Source organism: Heliangelus exortis, chromosome 17, assembly GCF_036169615.1.
Source record: "Heliangelus exortis chromosome 17, bHelExo1.hap1, whole genome shotgun sequence".
Classification (NCBI taxonomy): Eukaryota; Metazoa; Chordata; class Aves; order Apodiformes; family Trochilidae; genus Heliangelus; species Heliangelus exortis.
The window spans coordinates 10,242,010-10,262,051 of record NC_092438.1 but is presented as its reverse complement, the minus strand read 5'-3'; the positions used below and the strand labels follow the sequence as shown (position 1 = coordinate 10,262,051).

General features: G+C 45.1%; 1 protein-coding gene and 1 long non-coding RNA gene across 5 annotated transcripts in view; one reads left to right on the top strand and one right to left on the bottom strand.

Moving 5' to 3' along the window:
- Window positions 1-13,369, bottom strand: part of USP22 (ubiquitin specific peptidase 22) — an 86,389-nt gene extending 73,020 nt beyond the window's left edge. For 3 of the 4 annotated variants that reach the window (XM_071761147.1, XM_071761149.1, XM_071761148.1), the window contains exon 1: window positions 13,120-13,369. In XM_071761147.1, the coding sequence (XP_071617248.1) occupies window positions 13,120-13,245 (126 nt within the window). In that variant the 5' untranslated portion in view covers window positions 13,246-13,369. Of the gene's footprint in view, window positions 1-8,036; window positions 8,058-13,119 lie in introns of those variants that run through there. The other variant, XM_071761150.1, reaches the window with a different exon arrangement.
- On the top strand, window positions 12,973-18,510 carry LOC139804186 (uncharacterized). The gene is made up of 3 exons (XR_011729299.1): window positions 12,973-13,024; window positions 18,079-18,148; window positions 18,399-18,510. It is a non-coding gene; the product is annotated as an uncharacterized lncRNA (long non-coding RNA).
- Window positions 18,511-20,042: the final 1,532 nt, after the last annotated feature.

Here is a 20,042-nt window from a genome sequence, read left to right as displayed (position 1 = left end):
ATAAAAGTGAAAAAAACAAACAAAAACCACCTTCACAACTACAGAAAAAGGTACTGCCTGTGATGGAGGATGTGTTCCAAAAGACAGGAGGAAAGAAACAAAAATCAGAAAACAGGCTACCAGATTTCTCATGCTTAATACAGGAGTATCCAGTCAAACCAACTTGACATGGAATAAGCTACTCTAAAAGCTATAGGCAAATAGTAGGGAAAAAAACAGCTACTGAATCCAACTTGGGTTGTTCATCCTGCAGAGTTCAGAGTTTGTAAAATCTCATGTTTCCCAGTGCTCTGTGCCATTACCTACCAGGCAGGTGCAGATTCCAACCCAGCTCTGGTGTCATGAGAAGGTCAGAGATGAGACTACATCAACACCAACTCTACAGAGGGTTCCTGTTTGGCAGATTCACAGACATCCATTCCACTTTTCCAGCTAACTCACCACTCAAGAGAAGAGATCTGAAAACTCAGCTCCTCACAACAAATTTCTTCAAACAGAAACTCCAGGGGGAGATGAAGCAAGCCACGAAGCCAAGGAAAACACAGTGGAATCTCCTTTCTGCATGGACCATCCTTAGACCTCTCCTGCTTTGCAGAGTTGATAGGACTGTAAAGCATGACTTCTGCTGTTTGATCTGGTTTGCTAGTTTTTTTTTTTCTAGAAAGGCAATTAGGAAGTTCCATCCATCATCAGGTTCACCCCTAACGTAACTTCACTTTTCTCCATGAACCAGAAAAAATAACATTAATAATGACAGAAATTATTCCACAGATTCCACTTTCTTCCACGTGAAGAAAATCCTTGATCAAGTCAAGCCATGTGACTTGAAGCACATGAATAGGTGAGGTTAAGGGATTCAGCACTGAGGAAAGCCAGGAAAAAAACTATTTGATCTCTTAAAAAAAATAAAAATCAATATAATTCTCTATTAGTAGCAGCTGGGTATATGCTTTAAGTATGCTTAAAGTGTCAGAAGAGTCTAACAGGCACCAGGAGGAGCATGGGTTTACACAGAATACAGCTCTCTGCATGACAAAAGAAAAATTTAAAGCCTTGACAAGCTTTATTTCAGGCACATACCTTCTGTCTAAAAAGCAGCAAAGTTGTTCTTCTGAGGAGAAGAGGGGCCTTTTACATACCATCACATTGAGCTTATTTAAATCAGATATTTGAAATATCTCCCTGAAAGAGGTTTACGTGCCTCAGTTGGGATTTTTTTTTTTTTTTTTTACATTTGGATTTTTGCTACTGTTCAGCATATTGGGTTGTATCAACTATCTGTGCAGCAAATGCCACCAAAGTAAAATCCTGGCTTGACAGCTATTTTGGGCTGCTGGATTACAAGTGTGAGCTGCATTAATGGGGCGATGAGAACAAAGTCTTCTGTGGCAAGAATGTGATGAAACACCAAGGTAAATTGGGGGATGTCAGCTCCTCTAGAAAATGTCTGCTGTTCAAGCAGCCACCAGGCAATCTGATTCTTCAAGGAATTTCACACATTTACTGTCCTCCTCTCCACAAAATGGAAATTTTCAAATGCATGGCTTTTGCAGGGTAGATTTCCTGCAGCTGAGGCTACTCTGCTGCTGGAAGATTCCTCTCAGTAACCTTGCTCTTGAACACAAAAAAAGACCAAGGGGCAGAGGGATACCAGGAGGATTCCCTGAATCTTCTGCAGTGACACCAACAGATTTCACTGGTATTCTAAGAAATAAATGATAAATGTCTTCTTGTAAAAACCATTAAGTCCCTCAACAAATGAAGGGCTTAAAACTTCTGATGGCTTTCACTGTGAGCATGTTTACACATTTTAGTCTTGGGCAGTAAAATCAAGTTTGGTAGTTTTGTTTTAATGAAAAACAAAACAAAAAGCCATTAGCATTAACAAGTTTTTTCTTGTCTGGGTATCTTAGAGGTGGCAGCATTTTTCAGTAATGGGGGAAAAAAAAAAGCAGCATAACATGTTAGTAAAAATCACACTTGCTTAATATAAGTTAACATTTCACACAGTATGAAAGCACAAAACTAGGAATAAGGAGAAGCTAACATACTTGAAATGTTTCAAAAGCTGCATCCTGTATTGTGCATCTCAAAATAAAACAGGACCCTCTGGTCCAGTCCTGTCCATGCTTACACCAGTACAAAAGTTCCCAAGTACCAGCAGAACCACCTGCCCAAGGATGTCCTGATGGGCCTGCAGAGCTATCACCTCTCCTCCATCCTAGAAAGTGTGTCAAGATTTTGTTGGAGTGCTGCTCTTCCATCTGACACACCAGTTCTGTGGGGCTACAGCTGCTGGCACAGCTCATAACAGCCTTGGGGTTGGCCAAGAGAGGAGGTCAGATGAAGAACAGCACCATAAAGAGCTAATTTTCAATCCCATTTACCCCACCATCCTCAGCTCTATGCAGTGTGAGTATGACCTAAGCACATGCCCTGTGCCAAGATGATCTTAAACAACAAAAACAAAGTTAAAATATCTTAACAGAGTTCAGTTATAGAAGACAGAAATCTTAACTTCAAGTCAGGCTTGCTTAAAGAGTGAAACAAGTGGCTCATAACTTGATTACTTAGAAAAACACTATTCATTTCATTAAATTAACTGTAATGTGAAAAGTGGATTTTCTGTAATAGCTGATCACAGATTAACAGGCATTGTACACTCTCTGGTTCATTTATTTTCCACAAGGAAACTGGAGTAGAGGCAAATTATTTGCATACAGGGATAAGTTCTAATGACTGCAAACATAAGACATCTCACATTTCAGGCTCAGCACCCACTGGCACCTCAGTGAAGCTGCTTCCAACAGCACAGGTCCAACCACACAACTCTAAGAGTAACAGCACATTTTAAATATTTCAAATGAAGTATTAGGAACATATCACAGAAGAAACCATTATGCCATGGAGAACACTCTAACTCAGTCAATCTGCCAGTGGCAAAGTCCAGAGGAAGGCAGCAGCTGTTACCCAAATTGCCTTACACAGCCCCCAAGCATCTCCTCTCAGGTCCTCAGCCATCCCCCAGGCTCCCCTTTCCTCCAGCTCCCAGCATTACAGCTGCTTCTTAAGCCCCAAGTTGATATGTGCCCTACAGCCAATTCAGGTGAAAAATTATTAATATGAGAAAAAGCATTATTGTCACCCAAATCTGTTCCTTTTGGCTCACAGCACAGCTGCACCAACACAATGCAGGGAATGGTCCAGCAGGAGGAACATGTAGGCAAGTGCTGGGAGCTCCTTCAGCTGCTATGGAAAGGCAGACACTGAGCCACAGCCAGAGCTGGGTTTGTGTTGGATACTTTGGTCTCACTGGTAGCCCTGTACACAGCTGCTTTTCACATACAAATTGCAGCTTTTAAAGTTTCTTAGATTTGCTGAGTTGCCTTTTCCTCATTTTTTTTTTCCCCCACTTAAAACAATTTGTCTGCATAACAGCTTCAACCTACAGGTACAATGTGCTTACAGAATTCAATTGCTTGCTTTATAAAGGATTGCTACAATAAAGGCATTCTTCAAGTTACCATTAAACTGGAGTTGCTTTTCCATAGTGAGACTTCTGTGGTAAGCAGCTTCAGAGAGACAAACACCCTCCACCTCCTATAGCCTGGAATCCTTGGATAAGGGCCTGAAACTTCCATTCCAGTTCCAAGATGTCCCTGTGACCTCAGACTTAGGAGGATCCCTCCCCTTCAGTTTCCTTTTCACAAGAGATTTAACTGCATGGGGGAACAAAAGATCTTCTTACCATCATAAAGCAATTTCTCTAATGCTCCATGTGTATTTTTCATTTTTAAACTTGGCACTATTTCAGTTACACAGTGATTCAGTCCATATGGTTATGAACTCTGGTACCATTCCTCTGCACTTTGTGATTGAGATCCCTTCAGTCAGCAAACAAGTGGTTGGCAGTCACTCTTCTGCAAGTTATCACAGAGATGTAGAAAATAAATTTCATGTCTTGGGGCAACAAAGAAAGGTGTAAGAAACATGATTACTGTGTGACAAGGAAATACATCACTAAGGGTGCTAATATAAAATTATGCTGGACAAAGCTAAGATCAATTTTGTTAAGGCACAACCTCATAGTGAGAACTTGTTTCTCTTTAAGCAAATAACTGCAATAACTCTTGAAGCTATTTTTGCTGCATTTTCCTCATTATGTTCTCCAGATCACTGTTCAAGACCACCCTACAACGAAAAGCACAAAATGAAGTCCCAAATGACCAAAGAAACAGTGCAAACATATCCAGTAATTGGTTTTGGAGGAGGATGCTTCCTAAAAGAACAAAACAAAAGCCAGCAATGTACAGAAAAGATTATATGAGAATTTCTTCCTGGTTACTAACTGCCAAGCAGGAGAGCAAACCAGTTAAAGAAGAAAACCAGGCAGAAATATGGAGATAACTTAAGCACTGCAAATAAAAACAAAGCCTCAAGACAAATTCTGCATTTGTCACAGGGTCACAAAACCTCACCTGACATAAATGAGGTACTGAAACAGTCACCTATCTCAGCTGTCTTCACTTATGAAGTCATCACACATCTGCTGTGCAATAAATCTTACCTTTGTTTACCAAGTAGAAAGAATCTGCCTTAAAATGTGACTTGCATGCAATCACAAGCTTGAATGCACAAGTACAAATTATGCCCCAAACTTTGTGATAGAACATTAGGTGGTTCAAAGACTCGAGAGGATTCATCTTTAAGAAAAGATTAAACACAACAGGTAATTATTGGGGTGGAAGAAGGCAAAAGTAAAGGTTAGAGCTGCTGTTTTCTCTCCTTGTGCTATCACATATTGAAGTAACAGAATTCTAGGTCTGTACCTCATGCAAAACAAAAGCACTTGAAAACCAGAAGCAAAACATACAGACAAAAGTCCTGGTGGCCAATTCAGTAAGATGAACCCAAAGACAAATCCTATTTCAAAAAAGGCTACTTGGATGCATCAACTTCTGAGGGACAAGTGAGGCAATCACCCCAAATGGAACTCAGTTTCACATCATAATCCATCATCCCCATCATTTAACTACATGCTTGTACTACTGGGTCTTACATGTGTTTAGACAAAAACTAATTTTATAATTTTTACTTTTTGGATTTAATTTTAATACTTCATGTATACATCTGGACAAAAATAATTGGTTTAATACATTAAGGCAGGAGTTGCAGCACAAAGCCCCAGATTAAGATGCTTATGAGCAAGAAGAGATACTGTAATAATCTCATAACTACAATATAGATTAATCATTTCTACAGTTTTATTCTACATAAATACAACTCACTGAATTTATAATAGTTGTATTTCTACATCTTAAATGTATGTGCAGAACTCAGCTGTGAGACTGCAGAAATGGGATGGTGTGAGAGCAAGACCACCTAAGCACAGTTAAACCCAGGTCCTCTTTTCAGAGTCACTACTAAGGCAGTGTCACATTTAGTGACCTGCTGCTCACTGCTACTTCTAATATGAAGATACTTAATGTATTTAATATATTTTACATGCTTAATGTCACAATTTGCTACTGGACATCAGAACTTCCATCTACCCCAATATTTACACCAAAAAGACACTACACTTTTAAAGTGCATTGAAAACAACTTCTGGTACCACATTTACTTCTTTGCTTTCTTGAGTCTCACCTTGTCTAACACGCCATTTTTTTTTTAATTCAATGACAGATCTAGTACCTTCACAGAAATATTTCCCAGGGATATGCTGAGATCACCAGTGATACCATGCAAAAGGGAGACAGGAGCAGCCATGTTAATTTCAAGCTCCATTAAACACAGAAAAGGAAGAAGGAGGAGGGGGAAGAAGTTATCTTTACCAATTTGGAAAAGCAGCAGAGATAGACAGGAAAAATAAATAAGAATTTTAAATAAGAGTTACATACAACTGGGAGGTTTTTTAAAAAGCCATGATTAACATTCTACTGAAGTAGAGAACTGGAAAAAGTCAAGTATTTGCTGTATTTTACACTAAAGACTGTGACAAGACAGATGCTTACTGCTAATCAGTTACCAGCTGATAAAGTGAGTCTCAGGTTACTCTGAGTCAACTGGTGTCTGGTAACAGTTCACTTTACTGATCATTAAATATATCTTGAAATACAGAATTTTTTTTTCTTTCTCCTAAATGAGAGGCATCAACATGGGGGAAGCTGTCCCAGCACTAAAGCAAAGCACAGATCCTCCTGAGGTACCTCTGCAAGTTTTGAACCCAACAGAATGCAGGTTAATTTGGCAATGAGTAACTCTTTACAACATTGATTATATTCCTAGCTAATGCAGCAAAGTTCTTATCTTGAATTAAGCAGAGCTTACATAAAGGACTGCTAAATCAATGTGTAAAAGAATACAACTACCAAGACAGAGCTTTCACCCAGTCAGAACAGATCTATCAGCTTTTCTGCTAAGAAAAGGTTCCCAATCCAGGCCTCTCAGATAACATATGGCTCTCCCTACACTCCAGCACTGCTTGCTGACAACACAGTCCAGGGTAACATAATAAACTGTAATGTCATCATAGCATTTCACTCACTTAGCTCCATTGCCCACAGGATAACAAGAGATGGGAGATAGCTGCTTCAGGCACCTCTTTCTCTCCAAGTCTGGGGAGGTCCTAACAATGACAGCTTCTTCAATATTAAAATAAAATGAATTTTTTTTTTTTTTTTTTTTAAACTATAGATCTAGTGAATCCAGTAAAACACATACAGGTCACCTTCAGACTGTCTTTCATGTGATGCCACTGTAATTAATATATAAGCAGGAGTACCTATGTATCTCCACACCTCAGATGCTGCCATGCACTTGGGGTACATTATAAATACCTGGAGAAGATGAGAACACAAGAATTAAAAGAAGTCAAACCCAACCTTTTCAAGCTATCAGCCAAATGAGAGGGGAAGGTATGGCTGATAAAAGGCCCTGCATCCACCAGGAAAATTACATCAAGAAACCACAGTTTCAAGCCAATCACAAACAGCAAAACCAATGGGTGGTAGGTTTACACAAGATTTTAAACTGAGTTAATCTTTCTCTGGTTTAAAACAAATCAGCCACCACACCCATCTTGGAGAATAAAACAGTTGCAACAGCATTTGTTACAAAGCAAGATCCCCACTGCATGTCCCAAAAGAAAACACTTTTTTTTTTTTTTTTTTTTTTTTGGCTGAGACTGGAATAGCAGTAAATGAGGAGACAGGGAGTCAGCAATTCAGGAGCAGGCAACCTCCACTATCAGTCAATAGCATTTACCTGCTCATTTGTTACACTTCAGTTACTAAGACAGAAAATCCTCAAATGAAAGAAGGAAAGTAGAAGGTCTGAAACCGATTTGCAGCCCTGGTTTCATGTTAACGCTACAGATTAAGGCCTGAAACAAAAATGAGGCTATCAGCTAACCTTTGTTTGGGGTTTAAAGCTTTGATGGCTTTAATTCAAGCTCAACAGATAGTCCAACATATCAAACAAAGCCATTCCACCCTGCTCCCCTTCGCACTACAAGATGTCTTTCTAGTTTGAAAGCTTTCAACATTTTCAACACCAAACAACTACAATCCCTGACTGCAGACAAAATTAAAGAGCTGCTACAATGGCTCCCAAAAAACAGCCTGGCTGTTAAACTCTGACTGCTGGTAAGAAAATATTTTAAAAGAAGCCTTCTTGTCCAGCATGTCCCTATTTTTGTCCTTCATCAGCTCATGAAGATACAAGTTCTTTCTCTGCAGCAGGGAACAAACAAAAGTACAGGGAAACCTGCATTTATTGGGCTTGTTTGTCTAATTCCTAACCTTTGGCCCAGAAAGCAACCATGTATATAAAAAACAGGGCAGAGGATACAAGACAGGGATTAACACCATTAGAAGAGGAAAGTGTTCTATTATGTTCTTCCTTGGCACCAAACACAAACCCAGAGGAGGTTTCCCACTCTGGCTTGTCCCACATGTGCCACCTATGGAACTAAAATCCCACCTCTGGATCTCTCACACCAAAGATCTTCACACCAAGAGAAGAGTGAACATTACCTTCAGCAGGTCTAAGACCTTCCTACTCCTTAGAAGTTAAGAACTAAGGAAGATGAAACTTAGGAAACTGGAGATGTCCTGAGCAATGAAGCTTGCAGTTGATTTTGAAGCTTCAGGGTTTCCAGGGAAAAGGAGGTCCCCACAACACAGAGAACATCATCCTTCCTGAGTCAATCTCAGTTCACCTGGGCAGCCAAAGCAGAGAATGCAGCTGAAAAAAAGAGATCTGCTTCTTCAATCCTGGGCTTCTTGTTCCAAAATTTTCCATAGGTTTGTAATCCAGAACTGTGGTGCCTATGCTAAAAGTGTTAAAGAAAACCAAGCTAAGTTTTCCTTATTAATTTAAGCAACCAAAACCACTGAGCCTGAGAAGGGGGGGAAGCCTTGTGAAGGGTCCATCTGTACAAAGCAGATCCCCTTAGCAATACTTCCCTGTTCCTGCACAGGGAGGAAGCAAAGCAGCAAGCAAGCCTCAACAGGCATGGCATGAGAAGTTCCACCATTAACCTACCCTATGACTGCAAGGTCATTTGAGCAAGAACTTAACACATTGATTGATGACTATGAACCACAATACTTGCAACTGAAACCATGACATTGCATTTATTTGCCAAGATATTATTAAGCTTTTTCTACTTTGAAAGTTAGGAAATTAAGCAAAGTCATTTTAGTGTGAAGTATTTATGATTCAGCTGTCAGGTGTTAGGAACGAAGGGCTGAGGTCACAAGCACAAGGGGAGAAGGATACCTGGAGAAAGGTCATTACCTGTAAAAGAAAATATTTATCCAAATCTGAAAGCATCAATCCGACTGGAGGGTCCATGTGAAGAGAGAATAATGGAAAAAACAAGAGAAGCTCTCAAAGAGGAAGAAATATGCCAGAATGCACCCGCTGTCAGTGCCAGTGTGCAGCCCCTGACAGGCAATTATTCTCTGGTCTATTGGCAGAAGCAGAGAACAAACATTCTGAAACAGCAGATAGGACCTTCTGCATATCATGACTCTGGTCATGATGAGCTGCATTACTTTTATCATCCAGAACCTTTTCAGAGCAGTGACAGGGAGAACTGTTCAGGGAGAGAAAGGCAGTTTTCCTCCAAGGTGTCCAGTCCAGGAAGATGCAGTGTAGTTGGAAATGCAGCTGCCCTTCAAGCACTGAAACCATCACTTATCATCTCCTGGACACAAAGATGCATCTGCACATCTAATTGAGCACTGATGTGAACCAAAAGCTATATTCAGCACTGCAAAACTGATTTTTCTCATCTGCAATGGAAGAAGCAAAACATTTGAAGTGTGACCCTACAGAAAAATGGAAAAAGATGACACTTATTGCCAGCCCTCTGCCTTTTAGGCATCCTCTCTTCCACAATTCTTGAATGGGAGGTGGTGGTGTCAAATTCAAGGACCACTTACACATTGTTACTTAATTGAGCCTGAGGTAAGTTCCACATCAAAATATTCAAGGTAAAGTCCACGACCTATAGAAACATGAGCTTTGCCATCAGCTTATTAAACAGATTCTAACTATCACTAATTAAAAATCAAGAGTTACAAGTCAAAGTCCTGAAGGCAAGATGACCAACCCTCATTTTGTGCCACTTCACCTACAACTTAAGCCCCGAAATCTAAATCCAACTTTAATCACAATTCTTACAATTTCAAGAGCCATTATTTAGATTTCTCCTCTAAACCTTTTCCTGATTCTCTCTCCAAAGAGTGTCACACACAGGTTGTGTCTTGGCTTGGGCTTTACCATCAGCAACACATTGACACCACTGGCAAAGTCTGTGCCTGGAACATCACGTCCTCTGGCTGCTGCACTTCACTACTTTGGCCAAAATGCAGTGAGGTGAGGCAAGCCACAGCCTTCCTGGAGATAAAATAATGCACAGTGAAGACAGCTCAAATCCCAGTGTAGACAACACTTTCAGAAGCAAACATACTCCTAAAACCCTCATCAGAATTCCACTATCTACAGTGATACTTGCATAATTGCCTCTTGCTTCTGACTGAGAATCCAAATCCAGGTTTCAGTAGATTGCTTTCCAACTATAAACTGTGCTTTACAGCTATTCTACTCAAAACTCTGGCTGTAAAGCAGACTGAAGCTCATAAAAGCTTATTGACAGAAAAGGTACATATTAAAAATGAACAGCAAACAGCATTAAAATGGTCTTCTGAAGCATAATGCAGTAGGCAGTGCAAGGAAAGCAGGAGGAATGGACACTTTCTGCCCCCTGCAGTTCCCATCACTACCAAGATTTTTAAGACAGCTTCATGAGGGAGAGTGTTACCATTCCAGCAAGCTAACAATTTACTTCTGGCTATCACCACACTGCCAAGACATTTTTTACAGCTAGATTCATCTAATTATTAGGTAAATTGACCCAACATTTCCCATTAATAATCAACTCCAGTTGTTGAATGTTATCTGTGACAAAAATGTCCTTGGTCTTGCAGCATAAAATCACCTTTTAACAAACCTTTAATTTGACCTCATTATTTTGATTAGGATTAATAAGAATCCTCACTAATAAATAGGTGCTCTTAAGCAGTCTGAGTTAACACTCCTAAAATATCTATATATACATATACAAAGTATATGTACACACATAATATTGAAGGACAAAGGAGTGTTTCCTAGTTATTACACTCTAAATATGCTTCCAAACAAAAAAAACCCATTTATCAAATTTTATGTGTAAAATTGTAAGGCATACATATGGACAGAGAATTTTTCAGTACAGAAAAATGTCAGGGAAGCAGATCTCATGTCCATATGCAGGAGAGTTAAGTACCATAACTGTCATGTATATACATTCTTTGTACCCTAAATTCAGTTGCCAAAATGTTACCCTATATGTGTTCCCTGTATGGGCCCATTTTGGGTTGGCTGAATTCAGGAGTCCAGCTATCTTCAGACTGATAACCTGCTTAAAAAAAAAAAAAAGGGGGGGTGGGGGGAGCAGGGGAAAAAAAGCCAAACATTTTTAGCATGCATTGAGAACACTGATGTTTTCCATGAGATGGCAGATAATTTTGCAACAATCCTGTTCTGCTTTATGAGCCTGGCTGGGCCAAGAGGAAGTGAGAACAGATTGATTACAATGCAATATTATTTATTTCCAGCTGTTTTTTCAAGCCATGATGGACACATCACTATCATTAGATTTCAGAAAAAAAAAACCCAAGCTGTTGTAGCATACAAATGGTAGGCAGGCTACAAAGGATGCTCCATACAGGGGGTAGCTAACATGGTAATTTTACTAAAATTTATTTTCATTCTTCCATGTAAAGCTTGGTTTATATTTATCTGAGACATCTTCCTACCTCCTTGTTTGTTTGTTTTTTCCACAGCACATATATATTTTTTCTTCCATTTAAGCTACAAGTACCACATACTAAATACCAGTTTCTATTTTCACACACTAAAGGCCAAATAAAACCAGATTTTGACTAATATATTTCATAATACTGACTTGTAGGCAATTATAAATACCAAAAACAAGTTTGACTGCATTTTGCAGGGTTATCAGGTAACCAAATACACTTAAAATATGTTTCTTCTCAGATTCCATTTTTTTCCTCTTTAGGTAAAAACCTGGAAGAATGGATTGTCCTGAGAACATACGCTGAGCACAGAAAAATGGTGAACCACCTCACCCCTGAAGTACATCTCTCATACTCCAGTTCTCTTATGAACAAGCTGAGCTGCTTAATGCAAAGTAACCGGGATCAGAAAGTTTTCATGGGTTCCTTCAAGATCAAAACAATCTGTGCCGTCCCAAAAAAAACAAGTTTTGCTACATGTAGCTCTTGCACTCCCCTCCTCAGTCCTGAATATGATGCCTGATAGAAATCTGCCAAGTCACTTTGAAGTAGAAACTAGTTGATTCCAGGGACAGCAGTAATGAGTTCCATAGTTAAAAGAGAAGTCCTCCCAAAACCTGCATGTGGATGGGGATGCAGCTGTGGAGGCTACGTGGGAAAAAGTCCTCTTCCCCTCGCGTTTTGCCTCATTAGCAGGGATTTCTCTTTTTTTTTTCCTGCTGTTTGCATACCTCAAGCACCAACACAATCACAACTCCCCTCTCCCGCCTACTTCAGACCGACTCGGTTCCTTTTCCCCTCCCTACAGCACGAACCCCCCTTTTCCAAGGGGATTATCAGAACCAGCAGCATTTCCCCCCCCTTTTTTTTTTTTCACCTCTTTTCTTTTTTTTTTTCTTCCCCTTGAAAGCAAAACTAACTAAACAAACCATCCTCCCGCCCCCGGGACCCGCAGACACATTCTCAGCCATTGTGTTTCCCCCTTTTTCCCCACGCACACACCCGCTCCGCTCCGCTCCGCTCGGGGCGGCCCCTCCGCAGCCCCCACCCGGGGCTCAGCCGCGCCCCCGCGGGGTCTCCCCCGCCGCACCCCGGCGGCACAAAGCTCCGCCGCAGGCCGGACGTGCCCGTTTGCCCCGGGGGCCTCCCCTCTCCCCTCCCCCTCTCCGCCGTATTCCGGGAAACCCTCGGTGCCTCCCGCACCTCCGGGAGGAGGAGGAGGAGGAGGAGGAGGCGGCGGCGGCGCTGCGGAGCGGCCCCGCTGCGGAAAGCCCTCCCCGCCGCCGGGGCAGGTGGAAGGCACGGAGGCCCCACCGGGGCGGGCGAAACTCGCTGCCTCCTCCATCCCGGTGCCCGGCCCCGCTGCAACCCCCACCCCATCCACCCCTTTCCACTCCCCCGCCCCGGAGGCCGACACCGAGCGTTTCCTCCTCCCTCCCTCCCACCCCCCCCCAACCCCCCCCCCCCACTACCACCACCACCACCGCGTGTCGGAGCCCCGGCCCCTCCGGAGCCGGTGCCGGGGGGAATTCGGGCCCACCTGCCCCGTGGGGAGGGAGGGAGGGAGAGAGGGAAGGAGGGGGGGAACCGAGGGAGGGAGGGAAGGAGAGGGACCCGTCCCTTCCCCGCGGCCAGGCCGAGGCGGCGGAGTGCGTGTGAGCGGCGGAGGGAGGGCGGGCGGGTGGGTCGGGGGAGGGAGGGGAAGGGACGGGAGGGGAAAAGGGGGGTGGATGCGGGCCGCCCCCGGTACCTTGCGCTTCCTGGTCTCGGCCGAGCCGCTCCACACGAAGCACTGGTAAATCGCCCGCAGGTTCTGCTTCCAGTTCTCCACCTTGAAGCCGGTCACATGGCAGCACCCGGCCGCCGGCGGACTCATGTCAGACCCCCCCACATCAATCCGCCCGCAGTCGGGCCGGGCCGGCGGGCAGCGAGCCGGCCCCTTCCCCCCCTCCGCGGCAACCGCACCGACACCGACGCGGGCACGGGCCGGGGCGGCCGCGCGCCCGCCCGCGCGCCCCCCCCGCCCCCCCGCCGCCGCCGCCGCCTCCTCCGCCGCGCACCCGCCCTCGGGGGCTCCGACCCCTCACGCCGCCGCCTGCCCCGCGGCCTCCGCCGCCCCCGCCGGCTGCTGTGGGGGCGCGGGGAGCGGCTGGCACATAGAGCCGGGGCTCCGCGCCGCCACGGCCCCCCGGCTCCGAACAAAGCGCGGCGGCGGCGGGCGGGCAGCGCGCACTCCCTCTCGCCCGCCCTCTCCCTCACACACAAAGATGGGGCTCTCTGAGGCGAGGAGGAGGAGGAGGCGGCGGCTGTAGCGGCCGCTGCCGCCCCCGGAGTGGCCGCCGCTCCCTTCTACCTCATAGAGGCCGCTCTGGAGTCGGCGGGCGGAGGGGAAGGGGAGGAGAAGGCGGAGAGGGGGGGGGGGTAAGGAGGGGGGGGGAGGGAAGGTGGGGGGCGCTGGCGGCGGCGACCCTGGCCGCGGTGTGAGCGAGCGTGTGTGGGGAAGGGGGCGAGTCCCCGCCCGCCGCCGCTCCTGCTCCCCCAGCCGGCCGCCCGCTCGGCTCTTGTCTCTTTAAACCGCCCCCCCCGCCTCCTTCTCCGTCTCCTTCCTCCCCCTCGCCCGCACCCCCCTCCGCCCGCCCTGTGCAATGGTCCGAGCCGCTAACTCAACCTAGCCCGCCAGGCCCGGAGTGGGACAGACCAACGGGGAAGGGGCGGTGGGTGCAACCCCCTCTGCCCCGCCACCCTTTTGGGGGTGGGAGCCGCAGGGGGAAAGGAGCGCGGCGATTGGTGGCTCCGCCTGTCACTCAGCCGCCGAGGTGCCCTTCTCCGGCGTCTCATTGGTTCCTTTCCCGTTCTTCTCCCCCCCCCTAACCCCCCCCACCCTTCCTACCTACCATTTCCCCCTGCCGGAAAGGGGCGGGAAGGACTTGGCCGATTGACAGGTTGTTCTGCCAATAGGAAGAAGGGGCGGGGGACAATGTAGCGAATATTGACGCGCTATTGGCTAAAGCCGCTGTCAATCACATCCCAAGCCGTCAGGGGATTGGCTCTGGCTGGCTGAGGGGGCGGTGCCTCCCAGCACCATCCTGCGCTGCGGGGGCCGCGCTGCTGTCACATCCGCTGGTCCCGGCTCCTTCCCTGCTCCCTCAGTGATTTCCTGAGGGGAGAGGGGAGGCGGCGGGCGGGCCGCTCCCTGGGGCCGGGCTCCCGCTCCCCGGGGCCGGGCTCGGGGCTCCCGCTCCCCGGGCAGGGCTTCCACTGCCCCTGTGTGCTTGGCAGAGGCCCGGCCCAGCGGCTTTGGCCTCCTCGGCGGGCGGTTGTGCTGAGGGCTCTGAGCCGCCTCAGCGCCTCCCGCGGTTCCCGCTCCAGAGGGCGGCTGCGGCTCGGTCTGTTGGGATCTGGGGAGAAAATGAACTCCAGACGCAGGCCCCTCCTTCTCGTTGTCAGGGTCAAAAAGCCGAAGGAGGCTTTGTGGGGGAAGGTCTGGGCCTCGCCGAGCGTGGAGATGATTGGGGTCTGCGGGAAGGAGCTGAGCAGTGCTGGGGTTTGCCCTAAGGACCATATATGGTCTCTCTGTCCTGCCATCCTGCTGCTGGTTCCACTGGGAAGGAGGAAAAGCAGGGTATAACCAGGACTGGTGTTAATTCAGCTTTTTTCCTTTAAATGGCTATACAAGGAAATGAGAAGATGGCAAAACAAGTTTTGAATTTTGAAGCTGGTTTGAGTCCCACACCACAGGGTAGTGAGGCAGAAGGAAAAGAATGGAAATACTGCCGTGATTTCTTATGAAGAGAGGCAGGAGGCTTTGCAGAGAAGCAGGTTCTTACACAAGCCCTGGAAGGACTGCAACAAGAAAGGTGGTGGTTAATTACCACTGCATTATTTTATCAGTCCATTTTTCAGTACATGCCATTCACATTCTTTCTCAGGACCTTTAAGTTACAACCTGGCAGATCTTTATTAGGTCTGCCCAGCTCCCTGGCCTACAGACAATTGCAACTCCCTCCTGAGGACAGAATCCCTTCCCATTTCTTCAGAGGTGCTGACAGTGGTGGCAAAGCAAGGAGGGAATATGTGGCCAGTGGAAGACCTGAGCTGATACCCTCAGATTACAAAGCAGCAGCAGCAGGTCCCAGTGTCCTGCCACATCTGTAGCTGTGCCCTGAAGTGCCTCTTCCACACAGTTTGGAGATCACAGGACCAAAACCAAGATGCCAGGAGATGAATCCAACCCCTCACTTGAGTCATTTAATGCACCAGACAAACTCCAAGCCCTCACAGGACTCCTGGGCCCTGCAGGTGAATGACACCTTCCTGATGCTAATGGTACAGTTTAATGACCTCAGTGTTGAGCATTTCCTGCATCAAAGATGTCTTACTGAAACAGCCATTCCCTGCAGTCTGAATGGCTTCTTTATAAACATAAGGAACAGTGTGAGCCAATTAAGCTCTGTTTTCTCTCATGCTTGGGACAAGCTCCCTGATGAGACCTCCCCAGCTTCCTCTTTGAACCCCTGATTAGAACCCTTTGCTTGCAGTGCACAGGAAGAAGCTGAGGCTCACTAAATACTTAAATATCAAGAGCAGTGTCTACCTGATCAGTAGTTTTTCCTGAACTTTGCTGCTCTCAAAATGTCCCTTTCATCTCCTCCTAGCTCCTAAACTGTTTAGAGCAGGGACTTTTTTTTTTTTTTTTTTTCCCCCATTATTTGGCCAGGGCAAACTGGTGGGAGTTATTAAATGTTATAAAAAATGGTAACAACCAAGCTAAACTGAAACCTTCTTAGGTGTGAGGAGGCCCTCCCAGTGCTAAAAAACAGCCTCACGGATTTGGGGATGATCCTTTTTTGCTTTCATTAAGTCACTGTTAATATTCTTTACTGACTTCTGTTGTCACAGAGTTGTACTCTAAATGCTGCACACTTGTCATCTCCTCACAAAGACAATACCAAAGAAACTTCTTACATGCCATGATCTGCCACACTCTTTAATATCATTCTGATTAAGACCAAACAGACAGCAGAAATACTGAAAAGTGTCTCAGCTAAGAAATGTCACAAACTGTTTTTAATAACCTTGATCTTAAGATCTACCAGATCTTTAGCAATGAAAACCCAGCAGAAAATACAGATCTTTTACATTTACCAATCAAACAACTCTTTTATCTTCTCAAAACCAAAATGTACATAAGCCATGATGGCATTCTGACATCATCTGAGAGAAATAAGGAGGGAAATGAGTAATAAAAATGAGTTTTCTTGGATCTTTCTCGTCCAGAAAAAGGACCATCAAAGGAAGCTACTGATTATTTTTAGCAGCCAGTCTCCAGGCAGGCCCCTGTCTCTGACAATCTGCCTCTTCTCTGTATGAGATGTTGCTTAATTCACAACAAGTTTCCATCCACCTGAACCAAAACATGAGCTGTGATCATCTGGAAATGAGAGAAATGTTGTAAAAGCAACACTGACCACTGGAACTGTGTGACAGGATCTCTGGAGGTGTCTCTTTCCATCCTAGAATGTCATTCCAGCAAAAGGCCTCCCAAATCCTTCCTTCCTCACCATCCTGCAAGAGCTCTGGTTTGCAAGTACAAGATCCTTTTTCCTCCAGAAAAGGTGCAAATGTACTGAGGGTACTGAGGTGCTGTGGAGTGGCCAGCAGGGATATCAGCTTTGGGAAACTAAAACTTTATGGCCAGGAATTCCACTGATTATTCCCACAGCCTCCTGTGCCAAGAGCAAGGTGTGGTCTCTTTGTTCCTGCCCCTGTCCCACCTTCTCAGCCCAGGTCACCACCAAGGTGCTTGGAGAAAAAAATTGACCATTTCCACCCTTTCTCTCAAGTTCCTTACTGCAGGCTCACAGAGGGAATCTGAAACTGCTAGAAACTGCTGTTAAAGAAATATACTTTTAAAACTTGGCTTTCTTGTGGAGCCTGAGGCATCCCAGCTTCAGGACACAGCCCATTCCATTCAGTGGTAGCCAAACAGAGGCAAGTTCCAAGGGTCTGGGTGCCCTGATATCTCTAGCAGGGCAAAAATATAAAAACAAATTGACTTTTAGGAGAACAAACCACAGGTTCTGCAAGCAGCAGGCATAGAAAGCAACCCCCTACCCTGGGAAAGCCACAGAAATACCCTTCAGAGGAGAGGGAGTGTGTTTGGGGGTGGATAGGACTCACTGGGATGGGTAATCAGGGTCCTAACAGCAGCCAGGAATTATTCTTTGTGAGCTGAGCATTTTCAGCTAAACAAACCCCCCAGTACCACTACAGTTTAAATCCAAGTAAAGAGTTATTCTTATTCTGCAAGAACTCACTGTTACTAATCTTGGGCATTTCTCCATAGCTACCACATCAAACCAAGAGATAAAGATAAAAGAGAGAATTTCTGCCAATGAAATTAAAGTCCATCTCTCTGAAAAAAAGAGCACACCAAAAAAGACAATGCATGTGTTCAATACCCTGCAGATTCTGACATGTTTACAGAGATTTCTATGCCACCCTTTCTTGCAGAGTCTCCACGTTTACTCAGTGTAGGGTGTGGTGGTTGTTTCATGCAGAAATAACAAGAATTGTGAGTTTGTACCATTTGTTTCAAGAAACACCTCCGTTTCCTACCCCTTCTCAAAGAAATACACAAGTTTTCCCCTCTGCTCAGCTCAAGAACAATTACAACAATTACAACCCTTGACTCTTTCTGCTCCCTCAGGTTTCATGCCCCACCACTTGAAGATTGCTGAGGTGTGAGAAACATTCTTTGGGACACAAGGAGCTCCCAGGTAGGAGAAACATCCTTGACCACACCTGTCACCTCCCAAAGGCAGGAATCCAGACATTTAAGGGACATTTCCAAGGTGTGAGCATTACCTTTTTGAAGTTTAAAAACTCCTCCCAAGGAGGAGTCTCTGTAAGCCAGAAATCCAATCTCTTGTCAGTAATTTTAGAACCAGAGTAAAAATCCATCCTAAATACTGAAGAAAATAAAAGCTCTTGATTTTTTTTTTTTTGATTTTTTTTTGGGGGGGCCAGGTCCTGACTTGGGGACCTTGAGGCAAGCTCTAGAAGGGGGAAGTGACAGTAAACCCTTTGCTTTCTATACCAGAATCTTGCCTGTGAAGTACAAACCCCTCAGATTCTTTGCTCCAGCCCACACAGTAAAGGTGACAAACCAGCCCAGAGCAGCAGTCAAAGCAAAATAGGAGTGAAAAATAATTGTCAAATCAGGGCCTGCTTGCTACACAGAGACAAAAGAGTTTGCAAGTTTCCTGTTGTTTAATTTACTCTTGGGCATGGCTTGGGAATGTTTCTAGAATAAAACCTTTTGGTGAAGCAGATAGCTTGGGAAAGGATTTGCCTCTAGGGGCAGGAAACAGTTTCAATCCCTCCTGTATCTCTTGGAGGAATTTTTAATTTTAAAGCATTGATGATTATGCTAATTAGTGCTTACCCCCAAATGACAATGGAATATAAATGTTGATAGTAGCTAAAACATACTGCAAATGTGCAGCAAACTTCCTCCAGAGAGTCATCTATGTTACATGATAGCTCAGCTGGGAAGAAGCAGAGTTTTTCACACTGGAAAGCAGAGTAAATATCCTCCATCCACATCATCCCAAGGCAGCACTTCCAGACTTCACTGGATAGCTATGAATCAATTGATACTTTATCATTTGGACACCCTTTTCCACAGAATATGTGTTCAGATATCCAGTTCAGCCCTCAGCTAAACACAAACCTTTCCCTTAGATCAGATGTGAGCCACAGCAAGGATTTCCTTAGGATTCCTCACAGAAACTTGGATTCCAAGTGGAGCTGCCTTACGTGTGCACCTACAAGAGTCTGAAGACTCTGGCTCCAAAACTGGATTTGAAAGGGACTGTAGAGGAGCTTGCTTTGCTTGGGGGTTTGAAACTCAAGGACTGAATGCTCTGAGAAATCCCTGACACTGCACGTGGCAGAACTGAGGCAGGAGCTCAGGAATTTGGTGCCATAAAGCAGCACTCCTGAAGTGTCATCCTGCAGTGAAAACAGACTCCTAGGAGATGCCTCCACACAGAGGGGGGAAGCATGGCTTGGATATTGTGTGGTGGATGCTGGGCTTTGGCACTGAAGCCTTTTTGGCTCCCCCTGGACCCAGCTCTCCAGATAGGAAACTCCATTTCATTTTCTGAGAGACACAGAGAAGTTTGTGTGCATGTGGCTGAAGTGCCAGACCCAGTTGGGGTATCTTGTTCCCATCACAAAGATCCTGGCTGCTCCTGCAAGGACAAGGACTCTCCCTGCTAATAACCAGCAAATAATACATGAAAATTCCTCAGCACACCTTTAAGCACTCTTAAAATGACAGTACCTTGTCAGGCACTCTAAAAATGACAAATTCTCCCACAGTTTAACAGGAAAAAACTTACAGAACAACTCTGCTTACCAAACCCCACATGGAAAACCTTTTGAAACCCTGAACAGGACACTTTTAACACTTTAAAATTACGATTTTAAATCTTTAGTGGTTTTTTTTCCTTAGCTCAAGCCTTTTTTTTTTTTTTTTTTTCATCCAAGCATTAGGACCTTCCACCCAAGCAGTGCTACCACTACTTAATCCAAAGCCTTTACAGGACATTGAGTTGTGTGTCTGGCTGCAGGGCTGAAACCTCTGGAAGTACCAGAGGCAGAATC